Source organism: Falco naumanni, chromosome Z (genome assembly GCF_017639655.2).
Source record: "Falco naumanni isolate bFalNau1 chromosome Z, bFalNau1.pat, whole genome shotgun sequence".
NCBI lineage: Eukaryota > Metazoa > Chordata > Aves > Falconiformes > Falconidae > Falco > Falco naumanni.
Window position 1 is genome coordinate 51,367,053 of NC_054080.1, and position 16,332 is coordinate 51,383,384.

The window sequence follows — 16,332 nt, forward strand, 5'->3', positions numbered from 1 at the left end:
TGGGGACACACTGAAGTTCCTAGCCTACACTGAGAGGCTGTACTTCTGCCTCTTCTGAGACTGAAGGACCTTTCTTTCTCACATCTAGACTGCAATCCCGAATCTTGCGAAAAAGCTCTTAGTCTGTATTTGCCTCCTGGTTAGCTGAATCTGTTCAGGTCTTTCTTTCATCCCTCTGGTTCTAATCAAAGCTAGTATATCAAAACTATGTGTATTTTTTAAGAGAGCCTGTGGATGGACAAGTAACCTGTAGGAAGTGGAGATGGGCACTATGCCCCCTACTTTTTAGCGGAACTTGACCTCAGCTGGCAGGATAGGAAGGAGTGGAAATCGGTGATTTTTAGCAAAAAGCATGATGATACTGTGAACTAACAGGAGGATGAGGCACGATGGTGGAATCTAACAGTACTCAGAGCTGGCTGCTTTGCGAACTTTCTCCCCGAGCGGTCGTCAGCGCGCTGGTGCAGCAGCACCGCAGGGCGCTGAAGGACCGGCTGGAGGTGCCAGGTTTCTCCCGGACTTCGTGTAGCGAGTGCCCGGAGCGGGCCGACAGCAGCGGGCGCGGCGGGTCCCCGCGCAGGGCAGCCGCCGAGCCCCCGGACGAGCTCCGCGGCGGGCGCAGGGCACAGCCAGCGCCCCCGGGCCCTGCGGCAGCCGGCGGGTCAGCGAGCAGGCTGGGAGCATAGCGCACCGCCTCGGCAGCACCGATGCGGGCGCTCGGGTGCCGGGGGGGCCGCAGGGACGCTAAGGGACCGCAGCAGTGCCTGAGGGAAGCTGCGCTGCGCTCGGGCCGGCGCGGCGGGCGGCGGCGGGCGGCCGGACGCGGGGCGGCAGGAAGGAGCGCGGCCGCACTGAGGAAGGAGGCCTCTGCGGGAGTTCGGGACGATGCTCCGCTCGCCCCGCAGGCCGAGCCGGCCGGCCTCACCTTCCGGCCGACCCGGGGGGCTGGGGGAGCGCCAGGGGCACCCCTCCCCGCCCCGGCCCCGGGTCGGCGGTGTGGGCCGGCCGGCAGGCGCTAAGCGCCAAAGGGCGGCCGGGGTGCCGCGCGAGCGACAGGGCGCGACCGGCGGGGCGGGGCCCGCTATGCAAATGAGGGGGCGCGGCCAGCGGAGCGGTGGGGCGGCCGGGGCGGGGAGGAGGTGGCGAGCGCGGCCCCGCACGGACGAGGCGGGAGGCGCCGGGGCCGGGCCGGGTCGGGTCGGGCCGGGCCGAGCCGAGCGGGGGCGGCCGGGAAGTGCGGGGGGCGGGGACCGTCGCCGGGCGGTAGGGAGCGGGACGGGGCGCGGCGGCAGCAGCAGTCATCCCGGCGCACAAGGCAACGGAGCGGGAACATGGCGAGCGTAGGAAACGGCACGGAGGAGAGCGGCGGCGGCGAGGAGGTAACCGGTGGACAGCCGGCGGGAGGGCTCCGGGCGGGCGGGCAGCGGTCGGTCATGCCCTGCCGGCGCGGCGGCGGGGGGAGGTGCGGGCGGGGACCCTGCTCCGCCGGCATCCCCATCGCCACCTGCCGCCGCGCCGGGGCCGGGCGGGCGGGCAGCCCCCTCCCCGCGGGTCAGGCCCGGCCGCCGGTGGGGCGAGGGGCCGCCGGGACTTGGGGAAAGTTTTCCCGGCGACTTGGGGTGGCGGGCAGCCCCTTTCCAGCCCCCCGCTGTGATTTTTCTCCCCTCATCCGCCTCGTCCTCTTCCCATTTTTTCTTATACCCCAGCTCCGCGTCAGCGCCGCGCTGCTCCGTGCGAGTTCGCCGCGCCGCCTCTCCGGTGCGCGTTCCTGCCCGGCGGCGGGCGGCGCATCCCCCGCGCAGGGCAGCGGCAGCGCAGGGGCAGCGCAGCGCAGGTGTGCGGGCAGCACCGCTGCCTGCTGCGCGGGTGGTTCGGCGCGGCTGCGGCCGCGGGATTCGCTGCGTGCCCCGGGCCGGTCGGCCGGCAGGCGTTACTGCCGGGGTGGCCGGGGGGGCTGCGGCGCCTCGTCGTGGGCGCAGTATGCGCCGTCCTGCCGCGGGAGGGCTGGGCAGTCCGTGTGCCCGGGAAGTGGAATCGGGCAGAACCGCACTTGATGTAAGGTGCGTTATAGGCTGGAGTTCGTAATTTCGCTGTTGCTTTGTTAAAGGTCTCTTAAACAGCCCAAGCACGAATTCCTTAAAGTGATCACCTGAACTTTTACGTTTCCTTTGTATCCTGTTGGTACTGAAAGACGCGGTGGCAGAACTCGTTGACAGCACCCCTGGGAAGGCTGGTGTTAGTAAGGGGTCTCCTAGACTAGCTTTGGAAAAAGGTACTACTGCAAAACTGGAGGCAGTTTTAACTGGATGGTGCTTTTGAACACAGTAGATTGCAGTCCTGGCGTGCACATGTGGGAATATTGACTTGATTTCTGGCTGTGTAATCTAAAATGAACGAATTTAGCTTTGTGTACATTCAGCAGCTTCTTCAAAAGATTTGTAAGGCACGCCTGCAGCCAAACTTTGCTGAAGGCTTATGAATCATATGGTTACATCATAGTTGGGTTTTTGTTTTTTGTTGTTTTGTTTTCTTTTTTTAAACCATGTTGGGATGATTTTTGAAAACAGGGATGTAGTAAGTGCCCCGTTTCTGAAGTAAGGCAGTGTTTTATACAACAGGGCAACAGACAAATACACGTGTGGGACTTGGTATGAGGTGTAGTTCATTTGAGTCCTCATGTTTTGTATTTGGCAGTTGCAGAAGATGTTTCTGGAAGAGATGATAAAAACCAGCTTGTTCTTTTTCATGGTTGGAAGGTTGGGTTATATTGAGAAGTTTTATTTCAGAGCGTGCTATAGAAATTGCTGCTTCCTGAGGTTATGGTGTGGAGGCATAAGGGGAAGAGGATGTGAAATGCTTGAATTTTGCTGTATACTGAAGTGAATCAGTGCAAAATCATAGTGTGATCTCTGCAGAGCTGAGTTTTTTTGTTCAGATATAAAGAGTAGTACCAGTGAGAACAAGGTACTAAGAAGCTTGCTGTTTTCAGGAAGCAAGTAGTTGGAATTCACAGTTGTTACAACAGGTATTTAGCAACTTACAGCCCAGCTGCCCTGTGTGAACAATATGGAAGAATATTCTTCACTGAGTTTGCTATAGAGTGTCAGTGCTTTGTTAGAAAAAAAGAAGCTGCCATGCAAACAATTTGAAAGGTAGGCATAAAAGTACCTGAAAAAGGCTTAATTTAAGCAATAGACTGCAAAAAGTGCAAAGCTTTCTCCAATGAGCTCGAAAGACTTTGTGATCCTTGTAGAGACCTGTGCTTGATTTGCTGGAGTCTCAAACAGACCAGAATTATTAATGGAATGAGTGCTTGGATTTTTCCTGGTGAGATCCCAGAATTCAGGAGGGGAGGGTGAACAGTGGCTTGATATTGGGGTGAGTCACTGCTTCTGTAACAGCAGTCTAGACCACTGTAAGCTGGGTTTGCCTATGGGTTTACCACATCTGTTTACTCAAGCTGGATGTGATTTCAGCACTTCATGCATGAGGTAGTTGGTTTTAAGTGTTTTAGGTGGGGTTTCTGTAAGTGTTAGCAGCGGTTATGGTGTTGGGGAACTGAAGCTGGGGAATGTTACTGTTAGCTTTGCTCTTAAAGAGCTGTGTGCATCTAAATAATGTTTACATGAAGTATGGCAGATGGGAACTCTGCTTCCTGATCTTAAAAGTGTACATACTTAGTACTATAAGAACATAGCTTTCAGCACATAATTTTGCTTTGCAGGGACTTGTGAATACTCATCCCTGAAGCTTTGAAGGACATGCTAAGCTAAACCTTGAAGTTGTTTCCTGCTTAACAGGATATTGACCAGGAAGAACCCTGCTTCCAAAGTCCAAGGTTAAGGTAGCAGGTAGCTGGCCCCTGCTGTAGTCTCTGATGAGTAAAATTTCTGGTTTTCCTTATACTTCTTTCAGCTCAAGGAAGTGTCAGATAGTTTGTTTGTTTATATTTAATTTTTTTACTGATTTATGCCTCATTGTCCTCCAGCTTGGCTTTCCAGTGGGCATGGTGAGGAAGTGGTGTGAAGTGTAAATAAATCTTTGGGTTTTTCACCTCAGCTAATACAGTGTAGTAGTCCAGTGTTTAGGCATGGTGTTTTGTTCTTTTTTTTAAAAAAAAAAACAACAACAAAACCAAACACCAACAGGAGTTGGAAACCTAAGCCTAAGAGGCTCTATTACTGAGATGGTGTTAGGGGTATGCTCATCTGGGAAAACAAGTGGTTATTAAACTTGGGATTTTCCTGAGCAGTGTTGCTTCCTGGGTGTTAGTGTGTGTGGTCATCCTCTACTAGGAAGCAGTTTCCTAGGTGCTATGTGATCAGAGTGAAAGTGGCCATCTGTGGTGTGTCCAGTTGTGAACTCACAATGTGAGGTGCCATTGGCACTTAAACCACTATATGACACTGAATTGACCTGCTAAAAGTACTCGTATTAGTAGGAACAGGTTGCAAATCTAGGACAGATATGCTTAACTTTAATGGCAAAGGAGCACTTCCAGCAATTGCAGAGTCTTCAAGCAAAACTTTAAGCCCCCACTCCCTGCTGCCCTCCCCCCCACCCCGGTCTAAAGATTACTTAAAATAGTGGGCCAGATCTGCTTCACATTAAGTTCACTCTGTGCTGCCCTGGTTTTTCAAAGTCTTAAAGCCAGCTTAATTGGTTACTTGGGGATTCCCTATCCATTAAAAAAAAAACAGCAAACCCAACCTTGGCTTTTGTGCATGCGAGTGTTTTGGCCAGACAAAGGATCATGGTAAAGAAGTATCTAGATGCTAAAAAAAAAATGCCTTGTTTGGCCGCACTGAGCCAGACTAAGGATTATACACAGATCTGAAAGTGATTTGGTGCCCTTGCTGTGGTTGACTTCAAGGCTTGTATTAAGGACAGCTTGGCCAATTCAGCTAATCTGTGCCTCAGCTCTAAAGTAACATTAAGGAAAATTTAGGTAATGAAGACCCGATAATGTGTGCTGTATTCTCTTGAACTGCCCAAGTGGGGACAAACACTGTACAGGCTGGCTTTATCAGCCTGGACAGTTTATCTCCAGAACTAATTCCAAAATGATACCAGCACTGTCTTTAACTCAAAAGCTGTTTAGTACTGGTTAGTACTCCAAGTACTCAAGCTTTTCATCCACTGCTGCAACAGCTGCTGCACTTGTAATCAAAGAACTTGCTGCTGGTATGCTTCTTCCCACCAGTAGTTTAATATAATAATGTACTTTAGAATAAATTACAGAAGTGTGCAGCACTGGCTGTTCTTGCTCTCTTGTTTAGGAGGATTCTTCACCAGTTTTGTTTGGTAATTCCAGCCTGGAAGAAGAGTTTCAGTGGTGAGAAACGGTGGTAGCTGTACTGCCCTGGAGACTTTGGGAAGCTGGAAACAGGCCACTATGATGCATTTTTCATCTGAAAAAGTGAAGAATATGTGGGAATACTGAGTTGGGAAAGGGTAGTAAGGGCAATTCCTGTCATGAAGGATGATTGTTTTAAAACATCTTAATCTAATTTGTTTGGTTTTGTCTCTCTAGAGAAGTAGATCTTGCCCAACTGGAGAATGTAATATTTGAACTTTTATTGGCTTATTCCGAAGGCTTTGGCATTTAGCTCATCTGTGTTTCCTGTTCCTGTTTTGGCCCCATCCTACTGTCAAAGTACATCTGCCTCTAAGATGATGGGCATGCTATTCCAGCAGCACAGATGAGAAAAGGACCATGGGAAAACTGAGCGTGACTACTAATTTCTTCTTTATTAAATAACACTTTGTTGCTGTTTCTGCTTCTGAGGTTCTTTATTTTGAATAAAACTTTGTTTTAGCCATGGGTGTACTTGTTGAGGTATTATTTTTCCATGCAACCACCTATTCAAGGTAAGATGTGTATTCTCAATTTTATATTACCTTATTTTCTGAGATACCTAATTTTTATTGTTCACTTTTTTCTATTTCTTATTTGCCTTTCTAGAGCTTGCTTCATACATCTGTTTGAGCCCCTTGGTTGTCTGTGACCAAATTTGAAAGCCAGGTAGACTGAGAAAAGAAAATGTGGCTTAAGTCTTTGTTGGTTTCCTGGAAGGGAAAAGGAAGTATATGTAACTGTTCCAATTAAACTTTCTTATTATTTCATTACAATGATGAAACTAATTCACTTTAGTTAGTTAGTGTGCCGTTCCTCCTCACACTAAGGGATAAAAGGTACAGGGGATATGGAGAAAGGTGGAGTTACTGTGGAAAGCACCAGATGCCTCCTAGGGAGGCAGGGCTGACCAATAAACTTGTGAATTTGTCTGTTATGATTTGCTTTTACTTCTCTTTTCGAAGTTTGGTTTTTTTATGTGTGGGGTTGTGTGAGGTGGTGATATTTATTTTGTATATAGATGGAAAAAAAGTAGAACAAAAACTAAGAGTCATTTTTTTTTTTTGTTTTTTCCTTAAGGCTTTGTTTTTTCTTTGCATATGGAGAAGCTTCTATTCTGTTGTGGAAAGCAGCATCTAATATCTTTTGTGAAGTCTTTGCACTGAGCGGTGGAATTTACCGTCCTTATGGTTATAGCTGTCTTGGTAACTGTAGCTGAAAGCTTGCCATGCACTATATGGAAAGACAACTCTATTTCATGTGTAAACTTAAAGGGGTATAGATTCTTCTTGTAGTTACGGTAGATCTGTGTGAGAATTACGACTTAGTGGAAGCATGTTTAGTTCTGCAAATGTATATTCTTCCCTTGTTGATATCTTGGTGCCAGTGTGTTTGCAACAAAATTCTAGACCTGATGGGCTTGTTGGAACTGCTGGAGGTCAATGACTTGTCTTGGGTAAGGGTTCCTGTTCTCACGGCAAAGAAGTTGCATGTTGAAAGAGAAAAGGAACACAATTGCTTCTTGGCAGACCATGGGTTATATAGCAGCATAGCCCAGGATGACTCAACGAATGAGTAGGTGATAAGCATGCATAGTCTTATGCCTCCTGTTTTGTTAAGTAAGTCTCCTATAGCTTACCTAACCAAAAGGACTTGCAATGACAAGGCAAATTTCAAATAAGTAATAGGGCTTTCTCTTCTTGCGTGGCACCAGCAGACAAGGTGGAGGTAAGATCATAGTTGCTGGGGGCAGGCTGGCAGGAGTACAGCCTGATAGACCACATTGATCTGGTGGGCAGTGATTTTCACACATGCTGTTTCCTCTGGATTAATAGAAACAATATTATACTTGTAGGAGCAGACATGGTGGATCACTGCTCTCATTTTGAAAAGAGAGCAAAATCGTGCAACTGAAGACCTGAGAATTGGCTTTCAGAGGTGGATCTCTGCTGCTGTTGACGTGTGTTCTGATTAGAGCCTGGGCATGTCCAAGACCTTTGTGCCATAGGTGGTCAGAAATGTGAGAATTTGTGTGTGAGTGCTAAAAACTTCTTCTGCTTTTCTAAGTTCTCTGAGTCTCAAAAAGATGTTTCAGGTGAGTCAGTAGCAAATAAATATCATGGACCTGTGTACTTATTCCCAAACAGCAGGTGCTAAAAGTAAGATTTTCTTATCAAGCCGGTGAAAACCTGCCTGTCATCTTATTCTGTCTAGAGTAAGGAAGCAATGCTGCTACCACATAGTAACGCAGGATAGTCAATACCTCAGATCTTGTTAGCAGTGATACTTTTTGTTATGATGCAGTGAGTGTGTCATGTCTTTATCCCACTTCTCATGCATTTACTGTGCAATAGATTAGTAAATAAACTTTGCAAGCTAGTGTTCGGGTGTGCAGCATTGCTTTGATTTCTTCTTGTCTCCAGGAGTCAGCATCACGCGCACTCTTGCTATCCAGAAATCCTTTTGTTGGAGGATGTACAATGTCTGTCATAAAAACAGAGGGTCTGGAAGAACCCTGTTTCTGAAGACAGTAATTTCTGTGTTTGGCACCAGTTGGCCATACTGGTTATTCTAGGAAGCGTGGTGTATAGTAGCTGAGTAGTAATACTTGGCTGTACCTAGTAGTAGGTGGCCAGAAGAAAGAAGAAATATTCCCATTAGCTTTAGTTGAGGAAAGTGTGATTGTAAAGGTAGAATATGTCACACTGTCCTTTATTTTGACCAAGAAATTATGGATTAGGAAGATGTTTTATCTGGGTTCTCTACCTTAGCACTGTTGATAACACAATGCAGTGGGGCAGCTAGCTAAACTTGTTCTCTGTGTTTTTGTGGTGTGTGGGTTGTTATTTTTTTTTCTCCTTTTCTGCAAACTTAGGAAGCTTCCAGGGCTGGAACAAATTACTTTTTTTCATTTAATACTTTCTTTTTTTTAAAGAAGTATGAATAGTAATTCACTGTTAAATGGCTACTCTAATGTCCTGAGGCAAAACCTGAGCTTGCTGTTGAAAATACGGCAGACATACAGAATTACCAGTTGTGGCTTTATTAAAGAGTCTTTTTTTTTAATTAAGGTGAAGCAAATTTGTGCAGATCTTTAGGGATTTTATAGCTTACCTGGCTAGCTGCTGCTGAAGAAACATGTCAAAAACTGAAATATTCCACATTCTGTACAAAACTTTCCCACTTGAATTTGAGGAAATAATTTTTCATGGGAACAGTTACAAATAATGACTGAAAAGAGTCATAGTATGTGATGTGAAGCTTCAGTGCTTCTTTACTTATTTTTTAATAAACTGTAGCATAACTGAACGCTTTGTGATATACAGTTTGTTAGGGCCTTCCCGGCAAGGAAAATGTTTTGAAAAGGAATCCTATTAACTGCATTGAGGGGGAGCTGGAGTGAGTGTGTTTGAACCATTTTTATCTAAATACTAGATTATTATATCCTTAAATCTTTATCATATGTTAGTCATGTTGATTATAATGTTCTTTGTCAAGGGAAATGTGAAAAGCATGGCTACTAAACATTGGAGACAAAGCAGTTTAGATAAATTTAAGTGTGTGACTTGGTCCAAAAGAAGAACTTTAAGGTAAGACTCAGTGGCTTAAACGTAGTATTAGGGAGTATCTAAATCTGTGCCTTGTCCAGATGGAGAAATCTTAGCATGAAAAACACGCGCAGCTCTGGAAAATCCAGTTAAATGTATCTCCCTGTGTACTGCTACTTGACACCACTGAAGTAGCTGGCTCTGTTAAGCTGCGTTCTACTGAGCTTAAGAAAAGTCTCTTTAAAACCTTGAGAAAGAGAGATTCAGCAGCAGCTGAGTGTCTGTGTCTTTTAATGTAATTTGGATTAAAGAGCTATATATGGCTATAGCTCCCTCTATCAGTGGAAAATATGTGGTAGCTCATGGCCAGTCACTTCTGGAAGATGCAATGGTTAGTCTGGCAAAGAGCTGCGACTTCAGCTAAATGTGAACTATGTAAATTCAAGTCATGCTGAGTAGAAGGGATCACACAAGTTGTGTGGTTAAGTTTCAGAGTGAACGTATTTCTCAGTAAGTGAACACCAAAGGACTGTTAAGGCCCAAGTGAAATAAATTATGGTGGGCTGTTTGCAAGTCCATTTTGCTTGTTTGAATGGTGGGATTTTGATCTTTCATTTGAGTTAACTGATATGTTTGGAGTGGAATTGTAAAGTAAATGAAAGTTGTCCCGGCTTTTTTGTGAACTGGAAACAGAAGCACAGTCTTATGCCAGTGTCACAAATCAGGTCCCAACGGACCTCCTGCAAGTCATGCTCTATATTTATTCTCTTGTTCTGCAGTTCAGAGTTCTACCATGGAGGACTCCTTGTAACTGCTTTCTGAATTGGCACTTGTGATTTTGTACACTGGAGTAGTTGAAAAGTGAGCTTGCAGATTTAAGTAGTGATGTGCCTGAGTGAAGAGAAGGGATATTCTTGCCTCTAAGGGAAAGTAGGCAAGTAGTTACTGGAGAGCTTTTATAGCTCTGTGTCCATGTTGCCTTGCTTTTGGGATTTCATGCTGAATCAACTAAGTTGTTCAGCTTACAGGTGTGTCATCAAAGGTAACTGCACTGGCACAACTGAAGGAGTAGGGGAAGAAAAGTGTGGGGACAAGGACTAGAGACTGGGTGGTAGGAAGGTGCTTGTATGCTTTCTCTGAATGGTTTTAAGAGTTGCAAGTGTGGGATGTAGTTTATGGTACTTTTAAACTAGTTTCTCTGCAAAAAGCAGTCTCCCTTGGCTAATGGGATTTGAGCAGTTGCCTTTAATTCTGTCAGTGAGTGCATGTCCTTGTGGTGCAGCAGAGAAGGGAACTCTCCTGAACATCCCTCAAAGACCTCACTTTTCCAGTGTTGTTAACATTTTGGGTTCGTTTGAGTTGTGATTTTTATTTTTTGTTAAACCCACATAACTTCCCTGGTGTGTGTTGCTTTTTGTTTGTGGAAATCCTCTGCTGTTACAAGGACAGGTGGAGTGTGAGAAGGGGCAGCTGAAGTTAAAATTTTTGATGGCAGCCCAGGATACAGGGCTTGGTTTCTTAGTTGTCTCTGAAGCGTGTTCCTCTTGTCCTTGACTGAAGCTGAACACAGAAGTTTTGTTTGGTCTGTTGTGTTTTATTTTAGCTTTGGTCAGTGTTAGGGGTAGTAGAGCATGTGGTTTTACACTGGGAAGGTAAACTTTGTATGAGTTTTGTATCTGTGTAGATCATACCTTACAGTAGCAGTTGGTTTCTTTGGATGACATAGGTGAGTTCTGGAAACTACTAAACTTACATTTTAATAGTTGTAGAAAGTGGTCTAAATTGTATCTTTCTTACATAGTAATCTTACCCTTTGGTCAGTGTTTTTTGCACAGTCTGAAGAAGTAATTAAGAAATCATGTGAGATTTCAGAAAACTTTGCAACAGCCACCACAAATTAGAAAACTTTCTAGTATATGATGACTGTGGGCTATAGTGAAAATGGATATGGATACCAGGAACGGGCAGAGATCACTTGTGACATAAATAGTTCCCTGGCAGCCTAGAATAGTTGTCTGGCTGATACTTCTCTTTTCATAGTTTAAAAGAAGTACTCTACGCCTTGTGTGACGAGTTTGGCTTTTCTGTTTTTGTGTCTGTGGGTGCTGACGGGAGGAAGTGGTGTGCAGAGGTTCTGTGCTTTAGATTGGACCCTGTGGTCATGTGGGCTTTCCTTTTGCACAGCGTGAGTCATGACAGCCAGTTCACGGGACACTTGCTGCAGTGTGGGCTTGTTGTAAAAGAAGCAATGCTCTGGTTGCCTGTGAGTACACAATGCAAAGTGCCAAAAGAGGGCTGTAACCTTTCGGGAAGAGGAGGAGGGAGTGTGTGTGCCTGAGCAGTTTCCTAGAGGCATTGACATTCTGTAACCTTGCATTTGGGGTAAAGTGACCCTTTGGGCAGAAGTGACAAATCTGGTAACAACTGTATATTTATTCTGTCCTTGTTGTTACACTCCAGTTAGAACTTCCAAAGGTTATAAATTCCTCATGACATCACAGAAAGCTGTACAAGGAGTGTAGGGGATGTGGTGGGGGGTAACTGCACCTTTCTGTCAAGCTTTAATGTGTAGGTAAATGTTACAGCTTATATATGGGGAAACACATGCTGCTTTCAGTGCACCTGTGTAGTCTATTCAGTGTCTCTCTTCTGGATCCTGCAGCTGTCTTGCACTGCCTGAAGAAATACCATGCTCTGCTTGGGGATAGACTGGATGAAGAATTAAAGCAGGGGGAGCCTTGACTGAAGAAGGAAAGCTATAGACACATGACGCATTAACAAAACATCGGGGGGACATTAATAGGTTAAGTGTAACTTTATGTTAATGAAATTTGAAGGCAGCTGTTACTTGTGAATTTGTTTTTCTGTCTGTTTTTGTTGTTTGTTTTTTTTTTTTATGTAAGGGTTATCCTCATAACTTCAGATGAGTGTTTTCTGTTTGTGCTTGCCTGTAAGTAGCCTAGGAAGAACTAACACTCTAGCTTACTGCCTGGTTAAGTCAAGACCCGATTGTGCTTAGTGTAATTTAGCATGACACTTGGTCTGAATGTGACGCTATATTTCTGTGTTAGGTCTTTGTCTGTCTCACTTGCATTCTGGTGGAAAGACCACAAACTCTCTAGAACACATTTACAAATTGGCTAGGAATTAGTTAGCTTCATTACTAGTATAAAGTTAAGTTTCAGTAGCCTTAAGATGATGCTTTTCTATTAATGAAAAAAATCTGATTGTTTCTAGGAGAGATGGAAGATGACCTGTGTCTGTTTTTCTCTGGACAAAAGTTATTACTTCAATTCTGTGTTACATACACTTCTAACTGTAGATAATGTTGGCTTCTAAAGCTCTGCTGCTCTGTTACTGCAGTTAGTACAAGGAGCAGAAGATACCCATAGAGACTTTCAAATTCTGTAATGAGATCAACGTTATCGTAAATAGGGTTGTGGGAATTGCTGTTACTGCAACAAGGCCGCCTTTTAAAGGAAATGAACCAGTTAATAAAAATCACTTAAGTTGCTTTTCACTATAAAATAGAACTTTGTGGTGCTAAATGTGTAACAACTGCTGTTGCATTCTGTACAGATGAGTAACCAGCTGTGTAGTCAAGAGGATCTTTTAATCTGAGGGAGGTTAATACCCAAGATGATCATATTAATGTCCCTTTCATATTTTCCCTTTTTTTGATTAGTTATAGGCAAACCAGCAAACATAACTGGCCCTGAATCATCTTTAATATGTGGTCAACATGTTTTGTTCCCCAGCTTGAGGTCATCTCTGAAAAGTATTGGTATCAGCAGTTCCAAGGTGGTGTCTATGTAATGAGATTTATTTAGGATTATTGATTACATTGTAATTGGTAAGCAATCTGGAATGCTGTCAAAATAGCCCTTCAGGAAACTGTAATTTGTAAGAGTTTTGATGCTTTTGTCTGGATCCGTGTGTAGTAAGTGCATGGTGAACCTGTTGCATAATCAGCATATTTTTTTTTAGCAGCTTTAGGAATCTGTGGAAACAAGTAAGCATTGAGCATCTGTATTTGAAAATGCCTGGAAGAGTTCAGGACAACACAATGTGCTCTTCCTCTTAGCTGTTTATATTTTACCCTTTTTCTTTTACAGGGCAGTGGTTTCGACTGTCTGCTTCTTTCTTATGTTGAGTCAAGACTGACTCTCAATTTGTAATTGCAGCTTGACTTACACTTTACAGACTTTGTTTGATCCATCCTGATATGTGCAAGATTCTTCTTTTTTAAAAAATTACAAAATTATGTGATTGATTTATTTTGTTTTCAACATAGTACATTGCATTACCAAGTCAGGTATGTTGTGGGGTGAGGACAGAGAGACTAGAACTGAAGTTTTGCTGCTTCCTGCTAAAAGCTACCCATGCGTAACATTAACTTGATTGTGGTACTAAAGACCTCATCAAAGCTTGGAAACTGTTGTATGCTAACAGATCTTTGGAGAAGGGCTTCGGAAATTCAGTAAATGTATTTTAATCTCAACTGCAAATACCTCAGCACAGTTTTTTTCTAGAAACCCACCACCAAACACTGACAAATCTCTTAGTAACCACTTCTGTCAGTCCTGGGCATAACTCTTGTAATGATGAAAACATATTAGTAATTCTGATACACCTTTAAAATTTTATCTGATGAAAAACTTACAGAAAGCACTGCTGCTCTACTTGCTTGCGCTTTCATAGATGACTGTTTCTCTTCATGGTACAAGTACAGCTGATGATACACTTCAGAGACCTCACGTTCTGTTCAGATGTGCTATTGGTACGTCACAACACTAAGATAAAACTCCAAGTTTATTATTGCTATTTAAAAATAAATTATTTTAATTCTGGTCTTGGTAGGTACCAAGCAACAATAATAGAACCTGTCCCTGAAGTACATGAATGCTCTAGCAACAGCACCCCTTACTTTGATTATGCAGTTGTTTTTTTACAGTGGATTGCAGTCTATCTGACTTGAGCAATTCTTATTTTCCTGGTGTTTTTTTTAAAACCCATAAAGCACATTGTTGTGTGAATGAGATCAAGGAAGTCTGTGGAAGTATGACAACTGAAGTTGCATTTAAGTAAGATCTTTAGAAGCCTCCTTGTATAAGCCATGCAATTCTCCATGGTAGGTAAGACACCTGTTGTCCTGAAAAAAATTACACCGGAAGAATTCCAAAGCCTGCAGCCATGGTATCAATCATTATGCCATCAAAGTATAGCTGATACCCTCTCATCTAGTGAAAGTGATGGCATTTGTTTCTTTTCTGAGCACTGGAATTGGGGAAAAAAATCAGTGACTGACCCTTTGTTATAAAACAGCCAGGTATTTTGGAAAGACGGGATTCAGTTCAGGATAACTCTTAAAGTTTCATGACTTTTACAAAACCAGAGACAAGATGGTTTGTGTTTTTGTTTTATTTTTTTATTATTAGTTTTTCCCCCACAATTTATAGATTCTTTTGAATTTCCCACACTTCTTTATTATGAGATTGTGTCTGGCCTGTCAAGAGATAAGCACATTTCCACAATGCTTGGAGGTTAATTGCTGTTACTTCTCTCTTTTACTTTTTGTCTGATGGCTTAAAGCCTTTGAAATGGTCTAGATTTATGATCCATTTTAGCATTAGAAATTTGTGTTTGCTACCTTTTTTTTTTTAACCTCCTAGTTCTTTAGCTCCCTATTTTTGAGCACTGGTTGGTTATAGTTTTTCGCTGTCTCTAATGTTGATCAGTGGGGTCAACAGCTCAGTTAAGTTGCAGCTAACGGTGCTCCCACTAAAAAGTACATATTTGATTGGGGGATGGGTTATTTCTTTGCCTTCTGTTCTGAATAAACCTGTTCTTGACATCTAAGGATTTCAGTTTTTTTAAGACTTAGTTTAGTAGCAAATACTTAGGCTTACTAATGAAGAGGTTTATCAGGGCAAAAATAGAAGTTGTAGCACTGAAATAATGAAAGAAACACAAATGGAAAGTGTTTTTACTTGCCATGAAATAACCATTTTTGCCTGACTTATCAGTGGTCATCGTGGTAGCATATCTAATATGGAAGCAGGAAGCGGGTGAAATTAACTGTTCTTTCCACCCAAGGCCGTTTGCATGGAACAAGTGATTTAAGGAACTTCTTTTCTTTTTCATTGGCTTCTAGCTGGTTTTCCAGGAGAATCATTCTCAGCCAGCAAACAAAAAATTAGAGAGTTTGGCTGTTGTCGCTTTCAGGTCTGCTATAGGTGGGTTTGTTTGTTGTGTTGTGGTTTTTTTTTAGTATCCCACAATATCATAATGCATAAGGTAGCATAAATGAAAACTGTCAGGTTTTGCCTCATCATTTACTTCAGGAACCTGACATGGGACTGAAGGTGGAAGATTAGATGAGACTGTTGAATAGATCTACCCTTGTGAGAGGGGAAGAATTGGGATCCTCCCAGCTCCAAAAAGAGCACAGATGTGTTACCTGGTGTTTGTGAAATGGATCTTCTGATCTTACAACAATGTTCTTCTTGCTTCCTAACGGTAATGGGGTTTTTTTGGTAGGTTGTGTTGACTCAAATGAGTCCAAGTGAGCCTCCTACCTCCTTGTGCAGTAGAATTGTATCTCTTAAAGAGATACCATTTTTGTTAGCAGCAAACTATAGTGATTTTTAGTCTAGACTGAGCTGAAGCTTCTGTGAAGGTTAGCCAGTCGTGGAAAGTTAAACTTTGTGAGAGATGGCTACTTCTGAGCTAGAATGGGTGAAATGTCACTAGCTGTGAAATATTAACTTTGCCAGAATTGATAAGACCAAGTTTTTTGTATTTGAGTCGTAGGGAGGCTAGTGACTTTAAAGTTGCTCGGGCCTTGGCTGCATGCAAGCAAGTTGAGAGAGTAAACATTTGTTCTGTTTCTGAGCACTGTTACTGTCTGAAAGAACCCCCAGCTTGTGTCTCTGAAACCTCTTGTGTCTTTACCTCTTCTATTGAATGAAAACATTAACTGAAGAGTCTATTTGGAAGCTGATAGGAGTTTGCTAAATGTTTGTTGCTAATCCATATGACTGGAAGTAGGAAAGTCTTTACCAGCTTCGTGTTTCAACAGTGGTATCTTACCCATGTCCAGTGTCCTGGAAATTACAGATGTACCTAGTACTTATGTGCTATGGTTATCTGTCAGAAGAATTAAGTCTAGAAAAATGTAACAATTGTCTTACCAACTTTATAAGACTTTATGATAAATAGCATACTAAAGTTCTTTTTTATTTTAATGAGGTTTTATGTCATTCCAGTGAAACAATTCAATGATGACGTTTTTGTAAAAAGTTTAACTAGCTGGACACAAAGTTCTTATAAGACATGTCTGCTGCAAGAAGAATTAATTTGGTTGAATAATCTTTCTTATGGCGAGAGAGGACCAGCTTACAGTGTCTTCCCTTACGTGGTGTCTAT

The 16,332-nt window shown here is 43.3% G+C and overlaps 1 protein-coding gene across 9 annotated transcripts in view; it reads left to right on the forward strand.

Moving 5' to 3' along the window:
* Positions 1-1,251: 1,251 nt before the first annotated feature.
* Positions 1,252-16,332, forward strand: part of TTC39B (tetratricopeptide repeat domain 39B) — a 75,105-nt gene continuing 60,024 nt past the window's right edge. For 2 of the 9 annotated variants that reach the window (XM_040579056.1, XM_040579052.1), the window contains exons 1-2: positions 11,368-11,472; positions 11,567-11,707. Coding sequence is in view for 3 of the 9 variants with exons in the window: in XM_040579050.1 (XP_040434984.1) it covers positions 1,332-1,379 (48 nt within the window). In the remaining 6 variants the exon portion in view is untranslated. The other 7 variants (XM_040579049.1, XM_040579051.1, XM_040579055.1 and 4 more) reach the window with 6 other exon arrangements.